The 15444-nt window shown below is 36.4% G+C and overlaps 5 protein-coding genes across 5 annotated transcripts; 4 read left to right on the forward strand and 1 right to left on the reverse strand.

Annotated features, from left to right (window-relative positions):
* Positions 1-2168: 2168 nt before the first annotated feature.
* Positions 2169-3863, forward strand: LOC18021547 (beta-glucosidase 13). The gene is made up of 2 exons (XM_006404170.1): positions 2169-2936; positions 3114-3863. The coding sequence occupies exons 1-2, from the start codon at positions 2169-2171 to the stop codon at positions 3861-3863; spliced, it is 1518 nt and encodes a 505-aa protein (XP_006404233.1).
* Positions 3864-6197: 2334 nt separating this feature from the next.
* LOC18021548 (nuclear transcription factor Y subunit C-1) lies at positions 6198-7447 on the forward strand. The gene is made up of 2 exons (XM_006404171.2): positions 6198-6953; positions 7203-7447. The coding sequence occupies exons 1-2, from the start codon at positions 6250-6252 to the stop codon at positions 7204-7206; spliced, it is 708 nt and encodes a 235-aa protein (XP_006404234.1). The 5' UTR covers positions 6198-6249; the 3' UTR covers positions 7207-7447.
* A 154-nt stretch (positions 7448-7601) lies between these two features.
* On the reverse strand, positions 7602-8954 carry LOC18021549 (probable xyloglucan endotransglucosylase/hydrolase protein 11). Its single transcript, XM_006404172.2, has 4 exons — positions 8693-8954; positions 8504-8604; positions 8204-8391; positions 7602-8101 (listed from the first exon to the last, which is right to left on the reverse strand). Exons 1-4 carry the CDS (start codon positions 8877-8879, stop codon positions 7747-7749), a joined length of 831 nt encoding a protein of 276 aa, XP_006404235.1. The 5' UTR covers positions 8880-8954; the 3' UTR covers positions 7602-7746.
* A 2636-nt stretch (positions 8955-11590) lies between these two features.
* LOC18021550 (protein transport protein Sec61 subunit gamma-3) lies at positions 11591-12812 on the forward strand. Its single transcript, XM_006404173.2, has 3 exons — positions 11591-11826; positions 11926-12056; positions 12557-12812. Exons 1-2 carry the CDS (start codon positions 11733-11735, stop codon positions 12039-12041), a joined length of 210 nt encoding a protein of 69 aa, XP_006404236.1. The 5' UTR covers positions 11591-11732; the 3' UTR covers positions 12042-12056; positions 12557-12812.
* Positions 12813-13206: 394 nt separating this feature from the next.
* On the forward strand, positions 13207-15444 carry LOC18021551 (acetolactate synthase 1, chloroplastic). The gene has a single exon (XM_006404174.2). The coding sequence runs from the start codon at positions 13207-13209 to the stop codon at positions 15193-15195; it is 1989 nt and encodes a 662-aa protein (XP_006404237.1). The 3' UTR covers positions 15196-15444.

The following is a 15444-nucleotide window of genomic DNA, read 5'->3' on the forward strand; positions in this document are numbered from 1 at the left end:
AATTTAATTAAATTTAGTTACAAAAATTCGCATTCAATTTAATTTAAATTCAAAAAATCAAAAAATTATAATTAAATTTTATTACGAAAATTTAGATAATAATTTTAATACTTTAGAATTTCTTAAATACAGAAAAGATTTAATTTAAAATTTTAAATTTAAATAATATTTTTATAAAAATGCATAGTAAATAAATATTTTATCGTATTTTATCATAAACAATCGATCTAAAATATTAAATATTTGAGATTAATAAATATTTATATTATACAATAATATAATCAAGCTAATTAGAGTTATATATATATATATTTAAGGTCCATGAGTTGATTTATTAAAATATGTAAGATATTAAGATGATTTGAGACAATTAAACTAACAGGTTAGCCCATTTATATATATATATATATATTTTTTTTAATAGCACAAATAGTAAATAAATATCTTTTTATATATTTTCATAATCAGTTAGTCCAAATATTCCATATTAGTAAATATTTATAGGGTTATACAATTATAATTATAGTCTTATACGGGTTAGTTTGTCAAAACATGTAAGATATTAAAAATAATTTAAGACAACTAAACGGATGGATTAGCAAATTCATAGATATATAGATTGTTTATGTGTAAATCTAAATTCACATAATAACAAAGTTTATAATTAACATTAAATCAATGTATACTTAATTAACGTATACTCTTATTCTACTAATTTACAAATTTTACTGTTTAAAATTAAAATATGATAACAATTTTTTGATTTAAAAAAATAAATAACAAAAATAAATTATATCTAAACAAAAATGATAAATGCAACTTATATTAGAAATAAAAAATAAAACATCGTGCGGACGCACGGGGTTAAAATCTAGTTTTGATCTTTAAACCTGCAATTATTCATAAAGAACTGCATTTGGATTCCAGAGATTTTGATCGATATATATGCAAATGGGTATGAAACATCCCTCAATAGCCAGAGTTGTACTATCTTTTTAGCAAATGATTACCAATTGAAGGAATCAAAATGTTTACGACCGCAATAACATGCAAATATACGTATGAAGAAAAAAAACCACCAACGTTTGCTATTTTTTCCTCCTACTTTGAAAGATAACTAAGGGTATATAGTTGAATTTCTCATCTAGAGAACCGACCGGCAAGAACACTTTAAAACTCTTCAGACCACAACTACCATCTTCCTCTTTAGGTTTTCTTATCATCTCTTCTTCTTCTCCAGAGTTTTCAATTTTGTGTTTCTTTGTATGTTTGAAAGTGTATCGTTCTTCCATTTGTTTTGTTTGTGTGTTTGCAAATGTTTTCATCTTTTTTCATTCTTATTATGTTTTGGCTAAGTCTTTGATTCTTTTTTCCTTTTCATCTTGTAGTTGATCTCATGATCCGTTGGTCTAATTTGATGTTTTTAATTTGAAAAACATATTTCCATTTTTTTAGTTTTTCATTTTTTACTGCTCGTTCTTTCAAATTTTTTTCTAGAATTTTTATTTCTTTATATCCCACCAAAATGTAGCTTTCAATTTATTTTGTTTGTTTGAAAGTGTTTTTATTTTTTTTAGTTTAAAATATTGACAAGACAATTGTTTAAAAAAAATATGTGAAACAAATTTTTAAATCATAAACATAAAAATAAGCATAAAATAGATATGCACAGAGGTTGCACATAAATTTTATTGGAAGTATGTTTATAAGCAAAATAAAACCAGAATCAAAATGTTTCCGATACTCTCCTCTCTCATGCGACACATTTTCTCTCTTGTGATACTTTCAGTTTTACAGATTCTTTTCTTTTTGCTTTGTTGTCCGCTACCGTCATAGTCGATATATTGCTGAGACAGTCAGCTGGCCACTATAAATTCATGTAAATTTTGCTATTTTTTTCTGCTATTTTTTTTCTACTATTTTAAAAGATAACTAGATAAGGTTAGTTGAATTTTTCTCTCTCTGTTATCAATTAGATAAGGTCTGTTGAATTTTACTATTTAAAAAATGACTAGGAATTAGGAAATTTATGTCTCTCTCTATCAGATAATCATCCTCAAAATTAGGAGATTCACATACCGAATCCACGTTTAGACAATTCTCTTTCCTATATAAATCTCCACTTATTAACTTTTTGATAGAAAACAAGACTTAAAAGATAACTAAGAATGAGAGGAAAATATATTTCTTTACTAGTGCTGATTGCCTTAGCCTTCAATGAAGTGGTTGCCAAGTCTTCAACACCTAAACTAAGAAGAAGTGATTTCCCAGAAGATTTCATTTTTGGGGCCGCAACCTCTGCTTACCAAGTCGAAGGAGCTGCTCATGAAGATGGTAGAGGACCAAGTATCTGGGATACATTCTCGGAAAAATATCCAGAGAAGATACAAGATGGTAGCAATGGGTCGATTGCAGATGACTCTTACCGTCTTTACAAGGATGATGTGGCTTTGTTGCATCAAATCGGCTTCAATGCCTACAGATTCTCAATCTCTTGGTCAAGAATCTTGCCTCGTGGGAATCTAAAAGGTGGAATCAACCGTGCTGGTGTTAAGTATTACAACAACTTGATCAATGAGCTTTTGTCAAAAGGAATCAAGCCTTTTGTCACAATTTTCCATTGGGATACACCACAAGGACTTGAAGATGCTTACGGTGGGTTTCGTAGCGCAGAGATTGTGAACGATTTCCGCGATTATGCGGATATTTGCTTTGAGAGTTTTGGTGATAGAGTGAAGCATTGGATGACACTGAACGAGCCGTTGACGGTGGTGCAACAAGGATATGTTCAAGGTGTAATGGCTCCAGGAAGATGCTCCAAATTCACAAACCCTAACTGCACCGCCGGCGATGGATCCACCGAGCCTTACATCGTTGGTCACAACCTCATCCTCGCTCATGGAGCAGCCGTCAAACTCTACAGAGAAAAATACAAGGTTAGAAAAATGAAAGAGAAAAAATCTGCTCTGTTTCTTGAGCGTCAAGTTACCAAAAATCTAGTGTGTTTATAACCATATTAACTCGAAATATGTCTGTATTACGAATCAAGAAGTGTTAATTTGTTTATTTTGGTTCCCATTGTGATGAATCTGTTCTTGAATGTTGTTCAACAGGCGTCTCAAAACGGCCAAGTCGGAATTGCTTTGAACGCTGGTTGGAACTTGCCCTATACAGAATCAGCCGAGGATAGGTTAGCCGCGGCACGAGCCATGGCCTTCACATTCGACTACTTCATGGAGCCGCTTGTGACCGGTAAGTACCCGGTCGACATGGTCAACAACGTAAAAGACGGTCGGTTGCCAAAATTCACCGCACAACAATCAAAGATGCTTCAAGGCTCATATGATTTCATTGGCATCAACTATTACTCATCTTCTTACGCCAAAAACGTCCCTTGCTCCACCGAAAACGTTACGTTGTTCTCTGATCCTTGTGCTAGCGTCACAGGTGAAAGAGAAGGAGTCCCCATCGGTCCAAAGGCTGCATCGGATTGGCTTTTGATATATCCAAAAGGGATTCGTGATCTTGTGCTCTATGCAAAATACAAGTTCAAGGATCCGGTCATGTACATAACCGAAAATGGTAGAGATGAAGCTAGTAGAACCGGTCAAATCTTACTTAAAGACGGCGAGAGAATCGAGTTTTACGCTAGACATCTCGAGATGGTTCGAGAGGCTATCTCGGTTGGAGCAAATGTGAAAGGATTTTTCGCGTGGTCGTTGCTAGATAACTATGAATGGGCAAATGGTTACACGGTCCGGTTCGGGTTGGTTTACGTGGATTTCAAGGATGGATGCAAGAGATATCTCAAGAAATCGGCTCACTGGTTCAGAAAGTTGTTGCATCAAAAGAAAAGCAATTGATTAGATTTGTATCGTTCTATTTTTATCATAAATCTCCGTTATTCTGAGAGATTATTATTATTTTCTTCCTTGTAAAAGGTTATTAGTTATCAATAATTTCTCTCATTTGAAAATAATGATCACCAATTGTTTTAGTTAGTTATTCAAGGTACCCCGAAAAAAAGTTATGTATGAGAAAAAAAGTGAAATAAATCGATAATGTATATGAATGATTCATTTTTTTGGAATGTAATATGAATGATTTTTTTTTTCAATGTATAATTTGAGGGGAAAATTATAATCTAAAAAGTACTACTCGTTGAAAATCATTCATATTACATTCCCCAAAAAAAAAAGAATGTTACATTCAATTTGAATATTTATTTTTCATATATAAAGGAACAAATCAATTTTGAGACTAGAAAACAAAATATAAGGTTATTATTTCCGACAAACTTGTTTTCAAATAAAAAAGAGGAAAAAATAAAAAATAAAATAAAGGAAAATAAAAAAGAGACAATTTGCTAGAAATTCTACATTCTGGTCAAAATTAAGTAAATGGAAAAAACAGTAAATTGATAAGACAGTTGTCTGACACTTTGAAAGTATTATTACTTTTTAACCTCTCCTTCTTTTGTTAGGAGTCTTTCTTCCCCGTATGAAGTTTCTCTTTCATCATTTTTCGTTCGCTAACATATAAGTTATACAACTACATAACTTATTATCATATTACATATTTTATTAACATGATAAATGTTATGTTATCTTGCTAATACTAAGTTTACATCAATAAAGGATATGTTATCTTGCTAACACTAAATTTGTATTCGTTAATAATTTATTTAATGTTTCTAATATACTATTTTTATCCGCTAACAATTTATTTATCATCTCTAACATAATATTTGTATTCGCTAACATGTTATTTATTTTCAAAACATTGAAACTTAGTTAGAGCTAAGACATTGGCAGCTATCTACGTTTTAGAGCAAATACATTGACAGCTATCTAGATTACTCTAAAAGTATGATACTAATTTGTTTAACGCGATACAAATAAATTTAACATGTTAACAACTTATATATTGCACTAAAACATCTGCCTAGAATCAGTATCCATGGCAACGAAAGGGAAATCGTCGACAACTTCTCGAATCAGTGCCATCTCTGATTCAATTCAAGATTCTCGTTCCACACTTCACAGATTTGTATCGAGTCGTCCTCTGGATACATTGTCATGATTTGTGATGAATCTTGACAGATCTAGAGCAAGATTTGATCCGGTTTCATCGTATCTCTGCAAATGATTCAAAAAGAAATAAATCAGGAAAGATCTTAAAAACTTCTGATGATATAAACCCCGCACAATATTCAACGAGAAGATAGGAAATGGAAGATTCGTAGATGAGGAGGCGTATTATAAAATCGGCTGATTCAAACCTTGAAATAAAAAAAGTAGAAAGAGATGTTTCTGGATAAGACGACCATTGTCAATGGGGTGGTTTATTGGAATGAGGAGATCGTATATAGGAGTCTAGGGGAAAAGATAATGTAGGGGCATTAGTGTATTTTAAAAAAAGTAACAGTGGACTTTCCCATTTAGCAAAATATGAATAGTAACAAGGTTATCTAGCACAAATTCTTAACAAAAATAAAAAATAAAAAAGCGAAAATCAGCTACATCGCTATCCACCTTATCCACTTATGCACCAAAAAGTTGTTGCATCCAAAGAAAAGCAATTAATTAGATTTGTATCGTTCTATTTTTATCATAAATCTCCGTTATTCTGAGAGATTATTGTTATTCTTTTCCTTGTAAAAGGTTATTAGTTATCAATAACTTCTCTCATTTGGAAGTAATGATCATCAATTGTATGATCATCAATTGTTTTAGTTAGTTATTCAAGGTACCCGAAAAAAAAGTATATATATGAAGAGAATATATATGGTATCCGACCACGTCGAACAAAAAAAAAATAATGTATATTAACGTTTTCGTAAATACTAATGTAATATGAATGTATCATTTTTTTGGAATGTAATATGACTGATTTTTTACAATGTATAATTTGAGGGAAAATTATGTTCTGAAAATGTACTATAAATTGAAAATCATTCATATTACATTCCCAATAAAAGAATGGTACATTCAACTTGATTATTTATTTTTCATATATAGAGGAACAAATCAATTTTGAGACTAGTAAAAAGAAAAGGTTATTATTTCCGACACTTTTGTTTTTACATAAATAAGAGGGGAACAAAAAAAAAAAAAGAAAGAGCAAATCAGCTACATCGCTATCCACCTTATCCACTTATGCACCAATCCCCTTGGCAAAAAAAAAAAAAACTTTGATCCAATCACAAACACCAAATCCACGCCGACCAATTCCCAACACACCACCCAAATGGACCACAACAACAACAACCACCAACCACCTCTCTCCGCCGCCGGAATCCCTCCTCCTCCTCCTCCTCCAACCACCTCCGTATCCGCCGCCGGAGCCGCCTCATACCACCACCTCCTCCAGCAACAACAGCAACAGCTCCAAATGTTCTGGTCCTACCAACGAAAAGAGATCGAGCAAGTGAACGATTTCAAAAACCACCAGCTCCCTCTCGCTCGGATCAAAAAGATCATGAAAGCCGACGAAGACGTGCGCATGATCTCCGCCGAAGCGCCGATCCTCTTCGCCAAAGCCTGCGAGCTCTTCATCCTCGAGCTCACGATCCGATCCTGGCTCCACGCCGAGGAGAACAAACGCCGCACGCTTCAGAAAAACGACATCGCCGCCGCGATTACGAGGACCGATATCTTCGATTTCCTCGTCGATATCGTTCCTAGGGATGAGATCAAGGAAGAGGCGGCGATCGGCGGGATGGTGACGACTCCTCCCGCCGCGAGCGGCGTGCCTTACTATTGTCCGCCGATGGGTCAGCCTACAGGTCCTGGAGGGATGATGATTGGGAGGCCTGCCATGGATCCGAGTGGTGTCTATGTGCAGCCTCCGTCTCAGGCGTGGCAGAGCGTTTGGCAGACGTCGGCGACCGGCGATGATGTCTCTTACGGCAGTGGAGGAAGCAGCGGTCAGGGGAATCTCGACGGCCAAGTGTAAGTTTCCTTCAATTTCTCCCCATTTTTGTGCAATGTATATGATCATTTAGGGTTTTAGGATTTGGAATCAATTTCCTGAGCTTAAACATTCCTGAATCAATCAAAGAGCTTCCTTTGGAATGTGGTAGTATAGATTCTCTTGCTCTTCTGCCAAAATTTGAATGGATCGATGAATTATCATCACTTGTTTGGGGCTTGAATCATTTCTTAACCTACATTTCAATGTCTTTGTATCATGTTTTGCAGTTAAGCTGAGAGTATTCACCAGCTGTTGAAGACAACAGATATTAGTCGACTCTGCCTTGAATTTTGGATGTGTCTGAGATCTGATCGATTATGCCTTGAATTCAATTTCAAAAAGGCTTTACATTTTAAAAAAAAAGTAGAAGTAAAGAGAGCTCTTATTTCTGTTTGTTAACTTATATAAATGTTATTGTAGCAAAAGCTGTGATTTTGCCTAATTATATATATCTAATGTGCAGTTTCTAATTTATGCTTCCTTTTTTCAATTTTGCTCTTATGTTATTTACTTCTCCTTCATTTCTTGGGATGAACATATCTGAGAATTTGCAGTCATTTCAGAGGCTAAAGTGCTTGTAAACCTCAAGCAAACCCAATTCTTGACATAGTAATGTAACTAGCAGCGATGAAAAGAAAGTTGTTATTTTTAATCGATGATTAATATTTGATAGGAACAGCTTATTACAAAGCATGTTAAAGTAACATTTCTTTTTTCATTTTTTTTTCTTTCGTTTTCTTGGCTCACCTTTTGACAGGTATTGATCTTTCTCTAACCGTAACTTCTGCATTCTTGAGGCATCTTTGGATATCGCTTTCTGTCAAAGCAATAGTCGTAATCCAGGTACACCTTCCTTGCATTCAGATACAGTTTCCTCTCTCTAGCGCTTAGCTGCCAGTTCTCTTTGCGATTCCACCAGAATTTAGGACCAAAGCATTTCTCTATGCCCATAAACTCAGTGTCACACCCGTCAATCTTTGATGCCTGGAACTTGGCAGTGTAAGGCATCTCCTTGGGGTCAACTATTGATCCGTTTTTCACACTCCCACTTATGAACATTGTCTGCACTGATGGGTAGTATGGATTCTTCTTGTACACCCGGATCGGTGTATCGTCTACGTAGAACCTGAAATTGTAGAAATACATACATTTTTTTGTTTATTTCTGTTACTGATGATATTCGAAGGATTACGTCATGACCTGATAAAGGTGTAATATGAATACTCACACAAGTTGGTTTGGGTTCCAAAGAAACCTATAGGAATGGAAATCTTTGGTTGGATCGAACCAAAGACGAAACCTTTGATCTTTGCCTCCTTCACCGAACATAAACATGTTTGTATTCAGCAAATACTGTGGCCCCTTTCCCAAAATCTGGAAACAGAGCTCGTCATGACGGCTTGATTTGGAGATTAACTGCACATATAGCATTTCAAGATTTAAAACATGTTTAAAGAAGCCCTCCAGGTACGTAACATCATCATCTTTTAATTCAGACAAAACATAAGTTAATGTCATTCATACTTACGTAGAAGGAAGTAATGACTTCCGTAGACTTGGTTTGTGGTGCCTTGATTCTTATGTTGAAAGATCCTGATCCGTATATCTTGTAGGATTCAAACCCGGACCCTGTTAAGACCAATGATAAGCATAATCTAGACAGTAGATACAAACACAAACACATATAGACAGAAAAAGAGAGAGAGGAGAGAGAAACCAGAGTTATGATCAAGGGTGAGGTGGAGCTCAGAGGTTTCATTAAAAACCAAAGCTGGATGTCCCCATGTTGAGTACCAATTATCGTTCCATGTCGTGAACCCACTATACTCATCACCTCGAGCCGTGGCTACAACCACCATAAACATCAGTAGAAGAATCTTTTGATCAGATCCTCTCATCTTCATCTCTTCTCTCTCTCTCTCTCTCACTTTGCTTCTATCTCACTTCACTTCACCACAACAGAACACGACTCTCTTTGGCTATGTTATATAGGTATAGAGCAGCCACGTACGTTACGTACTTTATCTTCTTCAACAAATGGGTCTCTATGCATTGCATCATCATAATTTATTTGAATTAATTAAAATGTTTATGAGTCTAATCCCTCTAGGTTTTTGAGCTGTTTGCGATTAACTTTGTTTTTTAGTGTGGTGAAAGCTGTTTCCAGCTCGTTTTATACGCATCAAGCAATGCATTGCAAAAGCTACAATTTCCCCATTCCATTTTGTTTTATCTTATATAGATATCTATACAAAGTTAACTCTAACAACTCTATCTATCTTTGAATAGGAATCTTTAGATATCTACACAAAGTTAACTCTAACAACTCTATCTATCTTTGAATAGGAATCTTTGGGTCACATATTCCAAACTTTTCATTATAGTAATCACTGATGATGTCATTCAAGTCCTTAATTAGTATAAGTTATTATTCAAAATTATTTGTCACTAATGTTGGTCACGTTAATTTTTTCCCTAGACCATTTTTTATTTATTTGTTCAGAGTTGGTTACTACTCTTTTGTTTTTCCTTCGTTCTAATCCGTTTATCACGAGAAATCCGTGTTTGTTTCCTGCAGTAGTAACTTGTTTGAAAGCCGTAATGTTGACAAATGTTATTATCCTGATATATTTACATGACCATACCACTACCAGTCTTACTCCGACCTAACGGCTTATTATAAATATTTAATAGTGGTTTTGTCATTTTCAATATCAGATTAACATAAGTAACGAAATAAATGGACTTTTGTCGCTTGTGATTAGTGATCAAATATAGACAGTTTTACGACTAGATCACTAGAGACTTGTAGAAAATGGATGGCGACTGTTGGTTGGCTTGAATAATTTAGGTTTAGCAAAACGTGCCGTCATCTCTCTAAGTCTCATATTTTGCTCCGATTGTGGTAAATGCGGAAAGACAATGCCAAAAAGAATTGCCACCAAGACAACAGCTCATTTCACAACATGTCATTACGACAATATAACATGCGTCTGACTCTTACGTATAAGTATAAATCACATAGTATAAAATGCTTCCAAATATTTGACTTGTAAGTTTGTATATTTTTCCCATTTTTACATCTACTACTTATCCATTTTTTTGTCGACATGTGAAACTTCACCGCATTTTATGTACAATTAATCAAAGTCTCAGCAAAATTTAGATAGGATAGAAGTTTTACTGTTTTAGCGATTATCTTATTGTTAATTTGTTTTGGTAAAAGAGAAATCACAAATTGATCTACTTAAGTGTTATTCCACAATACCAGAATTAATTTTGCTTTTACATATTTTAATACCGCCTTTTCTAATGAAGAAGAAAAAACCTAACCAACCTTTTTGTCTTTCGAAATAGTAGTGAATGATCTTCTTCCGTTACCTAGTGAATAACGGACGGTTAAAGACGCCGTACATGAATGTGCAGATGAAACATGTGTCTGAGTGTTTCCTTCGAAAATCATCAGAAACAAAAGTGTTATAGAATCCGAAGATTCTCGAGTACTAAGACCAGGTCTAGTAGTGGTCCGTTGGACGGATTTAGCTCGAGTTCATAGGCGAAATGAACTTTAAAAAAAAAGAAAAAGGCCCAAAATCGACGGATCGGTCCATCCGGAAGAGGTTGATGAACCCGCATCCCAGATACGTGGCGAAGCGTGAGAGGAGGAATTTTCGTGTCATTTTTGGGGAGGGAAAAATTTTTTGCCCAAAAATTCATTTCTTCTTCGCGAGTTTTTTTTTTACTTTCTCTCTTCCTCTCCTACGGCGATTCTCTTTGCCTCCGTCAAATCCGTCGAAACCGTTGACTTTTGCCGGTGTAGTGGACAACCGAGTGTCGGGCTTCCGTGATTATTGCCGAGGTAAGCGTCGACTTTTGCCGGTGTGTAACAAATGTTTAAGTATTTCTATATTTTAAAAATTGTGTGTTTGTATTTTTTTCTTAATAAATTGTATTTTTCTATAGTTTGCAATATGTTGTATTCTTTGTTTAATAAGTGATTTTTATTTTAATTATAAAAAAATTTTAAAAAAAAAAATAATATAAAATTCTGGATGAACCCCATTAACGGATTCACTACTGGAACCTCAAATTTAACCCGAGTTCATCACAAAAACGAAAAAAAAATTATTTATTTAATTTGATGAAAAATTATTTATTTAAGGTTTTACTACTCTAATCATATAAACTGAAATCTTGTCTGAAAATGTGTAAAGATAGGTGTCGTAACAAGGTTCACATTTTATCAATTTAGAGCTCGTATTTGTTCTCAAATTTTTATAACCCTGGCAGTTTGGAAAATGTGAAGTTAATGATTAGGACTTAGATGAGATCGTTAATTGTTGGATTTTTTTTTGTCAACCGTTAATTTTTTTTGGATTATTAGATTTGTTTGTCAAAAATGTTTTTAAGTCGTAATTTATAATTTCAGTAAATGATACATATAGCATTTAACCAAAAAAATTGATAGAATATGAATTATGAAGTAATATATGACGTAATTAAAAAACGATTATAGATGTGAAAAATAAGAGAATTCGTACAAGTCAAACAAAAACCAAACCGGACTTTTGTTTGTGTTCAGACATTCAGACCGAACTAAATCTGAACTGGATGGGAATTACGGTGGAGGTGAAGTCAACGGAACAAAACAAGTAGTATAAAGTCAGAATGTCAAATAAAACCTCTCCTTTTCATCTTTACCCCTAAAACGACGATTCTCCTGAAACCCTAATTTTACAATTCCGATCTGAGAAGCTATGGAAGCCATTGATTCCGCAATCGATCCACTCAGAGATTTCGCTAAGAGCAGTGTCCGTCTCGTCCAACGCTGTCACAAACCCGATCGCAAGGGTACACTCGCGAATTTGTTAGATTCTTAAATGTTTATATTGGATCTGGAGATTTTGATTCCTCAATTTTGTAATTTGATTTGAGTTTATTTCTTTTCAGAATTCACCAAAGTTGCTGTGCGTACGGCGATTGGATTTGTGGTGATGGGATTCGTTGGGTTCTTCGTGAAGCTTGTATTCATCCCAATCAACAACATCATCGTTGGATCTGCTTAGGAACTACTTTACGAGGTTTCCTCCTATCTTCTTACTCATTGGTGTTTTTTTGTTTTTTTGAAATTTGCGACATAGTAGTAACTAGTAAGAAATAGTCAATGTGGTAATAATGGGTCTTGAATTATATCTGCATAGGTGGTTAGGTTTCTTGAAAGATCTACATTGAATCAATGGTTCTGTCCATTGCTAAATGCATTGACTAGACCCCATTCTTGGTTCGTGCTTATTGCTTAAGGATTTGTAATCATACTTGTGGATTAGGTAGAAGTTGGTGTTCATAGTAGACTTGGGAATTTAAGGATGCATTTTAGCTGGTTTTTGGCTTCTTGCCTCAAAAGATTAGAGATTTACTTGTCTCCATTGTTTCTGCAATCGCCATGCTTCTGTCTCCTTTGTTTCTTAGCCCTATATTTGTCCCATATAGTTTCGTTTGCTTCTGAATCATTTCTTTTAATGCAAGAAATTTTACTAAATGTTTATAAATTATTTCACCGTGTTTGCTTACCTTGCGACAGGCAATGCGCCAAGGAGTTAGGAGAAGAAGAAGTAAAATGACTGCAAAAGCTGTTACGGAATTTCTTCCATGTCTTGCTATGTTTTGGCGGCCAGTTTTTTCCCCCCTTATATGATTTTGACTCTCATGTTGTTATTACTCTTAAAGACTTGATAAGTTTTGATTATTTTTGATTTTCTACTGCAAAGTATATTGTCTTCAAGAAGCAATGTTTTTAAGAACTAAATCCGAAATGAAACTCAAGACATTCAAAACTATGTTTAGTGTGCTATTAATATTCCTCAAACCCAACTTGCAGCTCTCCCAATCAAAGAAATCCAACTTGTGTTTATAAAAAAATAATAATAATAAGAAAACTACTGATAAAATACCTCATCCACAAATCCTACATTTAGACTTTGATGTTGATATTTTAGGCTCAATCACAATTCACAAGCCGAGAGAGACGAGATTAGATTCGTGAATCTCACGTGAGCTCCTCATCTATAAATAAAGACAAAAAAAAAAAAAACCAAATCCCAAGGGCGTTTTCGTAATCACCGAATAAAACCCTCACGACGAGTTTTTATATTTCTTAAAAAACGAATTCTCAGGTTCACAAGTCTTTTCTGTGGTTTTGTTTCCTTCTTTCTCCTTCAAAGCAAATCTACAATGGCGGCGGCAACAACATCTTCTTCTTCGATCTCCTTCTCCACAAAACCTTGTCATCCCTCATCTTCCAAGTCTCCATTACCCATTTCCAGATTCTCCCTTCCATTTTCCCTAAATCCCCACAAACCCTCCTCCCGTCGCCGCCGTCCTCTCTCCTGCTCCGCCGTTCTCAACCCACCCGTCAATGTCTCCTCCGCAGCTCCTTCTCCGGCGAAACCCATCACTAACCCTAAATTCGCCTCCCGATACGCTCCCGACGAGCCTCGCAAGGGCGCCGATATCCTCGTGGAAGCCCTCGAGCGTCAAGGCGTCGATGTCGTCTTCGCATACCCAGGAGGCGCATCAATGGAGATCCACCAAGCCTTAACTCGATCCTCCACAATCCGCAACGTCCTTCCTCGTCACGAGCAAGGAGGAATCTTCGCCGCCGAGGGCTACGCTCGATCCTCCGGTAAACCGGGAATCTGCATAGCCACTTCCGGTCCCGGAGCAACCAATCTGGTGAGCGGATTAGCCGACGCGTTGCTCGACAGTGTCCCTCTCGTCGCGATCACGGGACAAGTCCCTCGCCGTATGATTGGCACCGACGCGTTTCAGGAGACGCCGATTGTTGAGGTAACGAGGTCGATTACGAAGCATAATTACCTTGTGATGGATGTTGAGGATATACCTAGGATCATTGAGGAAGCTTTCTTTTTAGCTACTTCGGGTCGACCCGGACCCGTTTTAGTTGATGTTCCTAAAGATATCCAGCAACAGCTCGCGATTCCTAATTGGGAACAGTCTATGCGTTTGCCTGGTTACATGTCTAGGATGCCTAAACCGCCGGAAAGTTCTCACCTTGAGCAGATTGTTAGGTTGATTTCGGAATCTAAGAGACCGGTTTTGTATGTTGGTGGTGGGTGTTTGAATTCGAGTGAGGAATTGGGTAAATTCGTCGAGCTTACTGGAATCCCTGTAGCGAGTACTTTGATGGGTCTTGGTTCTTATCCATGTAACGATGAGTTGTCGTTGCACATGCTTGGAATGCACGGGACTGTGTACGCTAATTACTCTGTTGAACATAGTGATCTGTTGCTTGCTTTTGGTGTTAGGTTTGATGATCGTGTCACTGGAAAGCTCGAGGCTTTTGCTAGCAGGGCTAAGATTGTTCACATAGATATTGACTCGGCTGAGATTGGGAAGAACAAGACGCCTCATGTGTCTGTGTGTGGAGATGTTAAACTCGCTTTGCAAGGGATGAACAAGGTTCTTGAGAACAGAGCAGAGGAGCTCAAGCTTGATTTCGGAGTTTGGAGGAGTGAGTTAAACGAACAGAAACAGAAGTTCCCGTTGAGCTTCAAGACGTTCGGTGAAGCTATTCCTCCACAGTACGCGATTCAAGTCCTCGACGAGCTAACAGATGGAAAGGCGATTATCAGCACTGGTGTTGGTCAACATCAAATGTGGGCTGCGCAGTTTTACAAGTACAGGAAACCAAGACAGTGGCTATCATCAGGAGGACTCGGAGCTATGGGTTTTGGACTTCCTGCTGCGATTGGAGCCTCCGTTGCGAACCCTGATGCAATCGTCGTTGACATTGATGGAGATGGAAGCTTCATAATGAACGTGCAAGAGCTGGCCACAGCCCGTGTAGAGAATCTTCCAGTGAAGGTGCTTTTGCTAAACAACCAGCATCTTGGCATGGTTATGCAATGGGAAGATCGGTTCTACAAAGCTAACAGAGCTCACACGTATCTCGGGGACCCGGCTAAGGAGAACGAGATATTCCCCAACATGCTGAAGTTTGCAGAAGCTTGCGGAGTTCCTGCTGCGAGAGTGACGAAGAAAGAACACCTCAGAGAGGCTATTCAGACAATGTTGGATACGCCAGGACCGTACTTGTTGGATGTGATTTGTCCACACCAAGAACATGTGTTACCGATGATCCCAAGTGGTGGTACTTTCAATGATGTCATAACGGAAGGAGATGGTCGGACAAAATACTGAGAACCGATGATTATCAGAACTTTGTTACGGTCTTGTTGCATATGGTAAAAGCTTAGTTGCAATTTCCAATTTTTTTTTGGTAATTTGGGATTCGTAGTTGTTGAACTGCTTTTTGGTTTACCCCAAGACTTACTGTTGCTGTTGTTGTTTCCTTTTTCGTTTATATATATAAATAAACCGGTTCGGTTTAGTTGTTGTGAATTTGCTCTCTTTGGTTACTGCGTAATAAAATGGAAACGGTTCGGTTTA

This window comes from Eutrema salsugineum, unplaced genomic scaffold, assembly GCF_000478725.1.
Source record: "Eutrema salsugineum unplaced genomic scaffold, Eutsalg1_0 scaffold_16, whole genome shotgun sequence".
Classification (NCBI taxonomy): domain Eukaryota; kingdom Viridiplantae; phylum Streptophyta; class Magnoliopsida; order Brassicales; family Brassicaceae; genus Eutrema; species Eutrema salsugineum.

Coding starts and splice junctions, on each gene's coding strand:
- LOC18021547 (XM_006404170.1), top strand. CDS start 2,169: ATGAGAGGAAAATATATTTCTTTACTAGTGCTGATTGCCTTAGCCTTC. Junction 2,937..3,113: donor TCTACAGAGAAAAATACAAG/GTTAGAAAAATG, acceptor GTTGTTCAACAG/GCGTCTCAAAACGGCCAAGT.
- LOC18021549 (XM_006404172.2), bottom strand. CDS start 8,879: ATGAAGATGAGAGGATCTGATCAAAAGATTCTTCTACTGATGTTTATG. Junction 8,392..8,503: donor AAGTCATTACTTCCTTCTAC/GTAAGTATGAAT, acceptor CTATATGTGCAG/TTAATCTCCAAATCAAGCCG. Junction 8,102..8,203: donor TGGAACCCAAACCAACTTGT/GTGAGTATTCAT, acceptor CTACAATTTCAG/GTTCTACGTAGACGATACAC.
- LOC18021551 (XM_006404174.2), top strand. CDS start 13,207: ATGGCGGCGGCAACAACATCTTCTTCTTCGATCTCCTTCTCCACAAAA.
- LOC18021550 (XM_006404173.2), top strand. CDS start 11,733: ATGGAAGCCATTGATTCCGCAATCGATCCACTCAGAGATTTCGCTAAG. Junction 11,827..11,925: donor TCACAAACCCGATCGCAAGG/GTACACTCGCGA, acceptor ATTTCTTTTCAG/AATTCACCAAAGTTGCTGTG.
- LOC18021548 (XM_006404171.2), top strand. CDS start 6,250: ATGGACCACAACAACAACAACCACCAACCACCTCTCTCCGCCGCCGGA.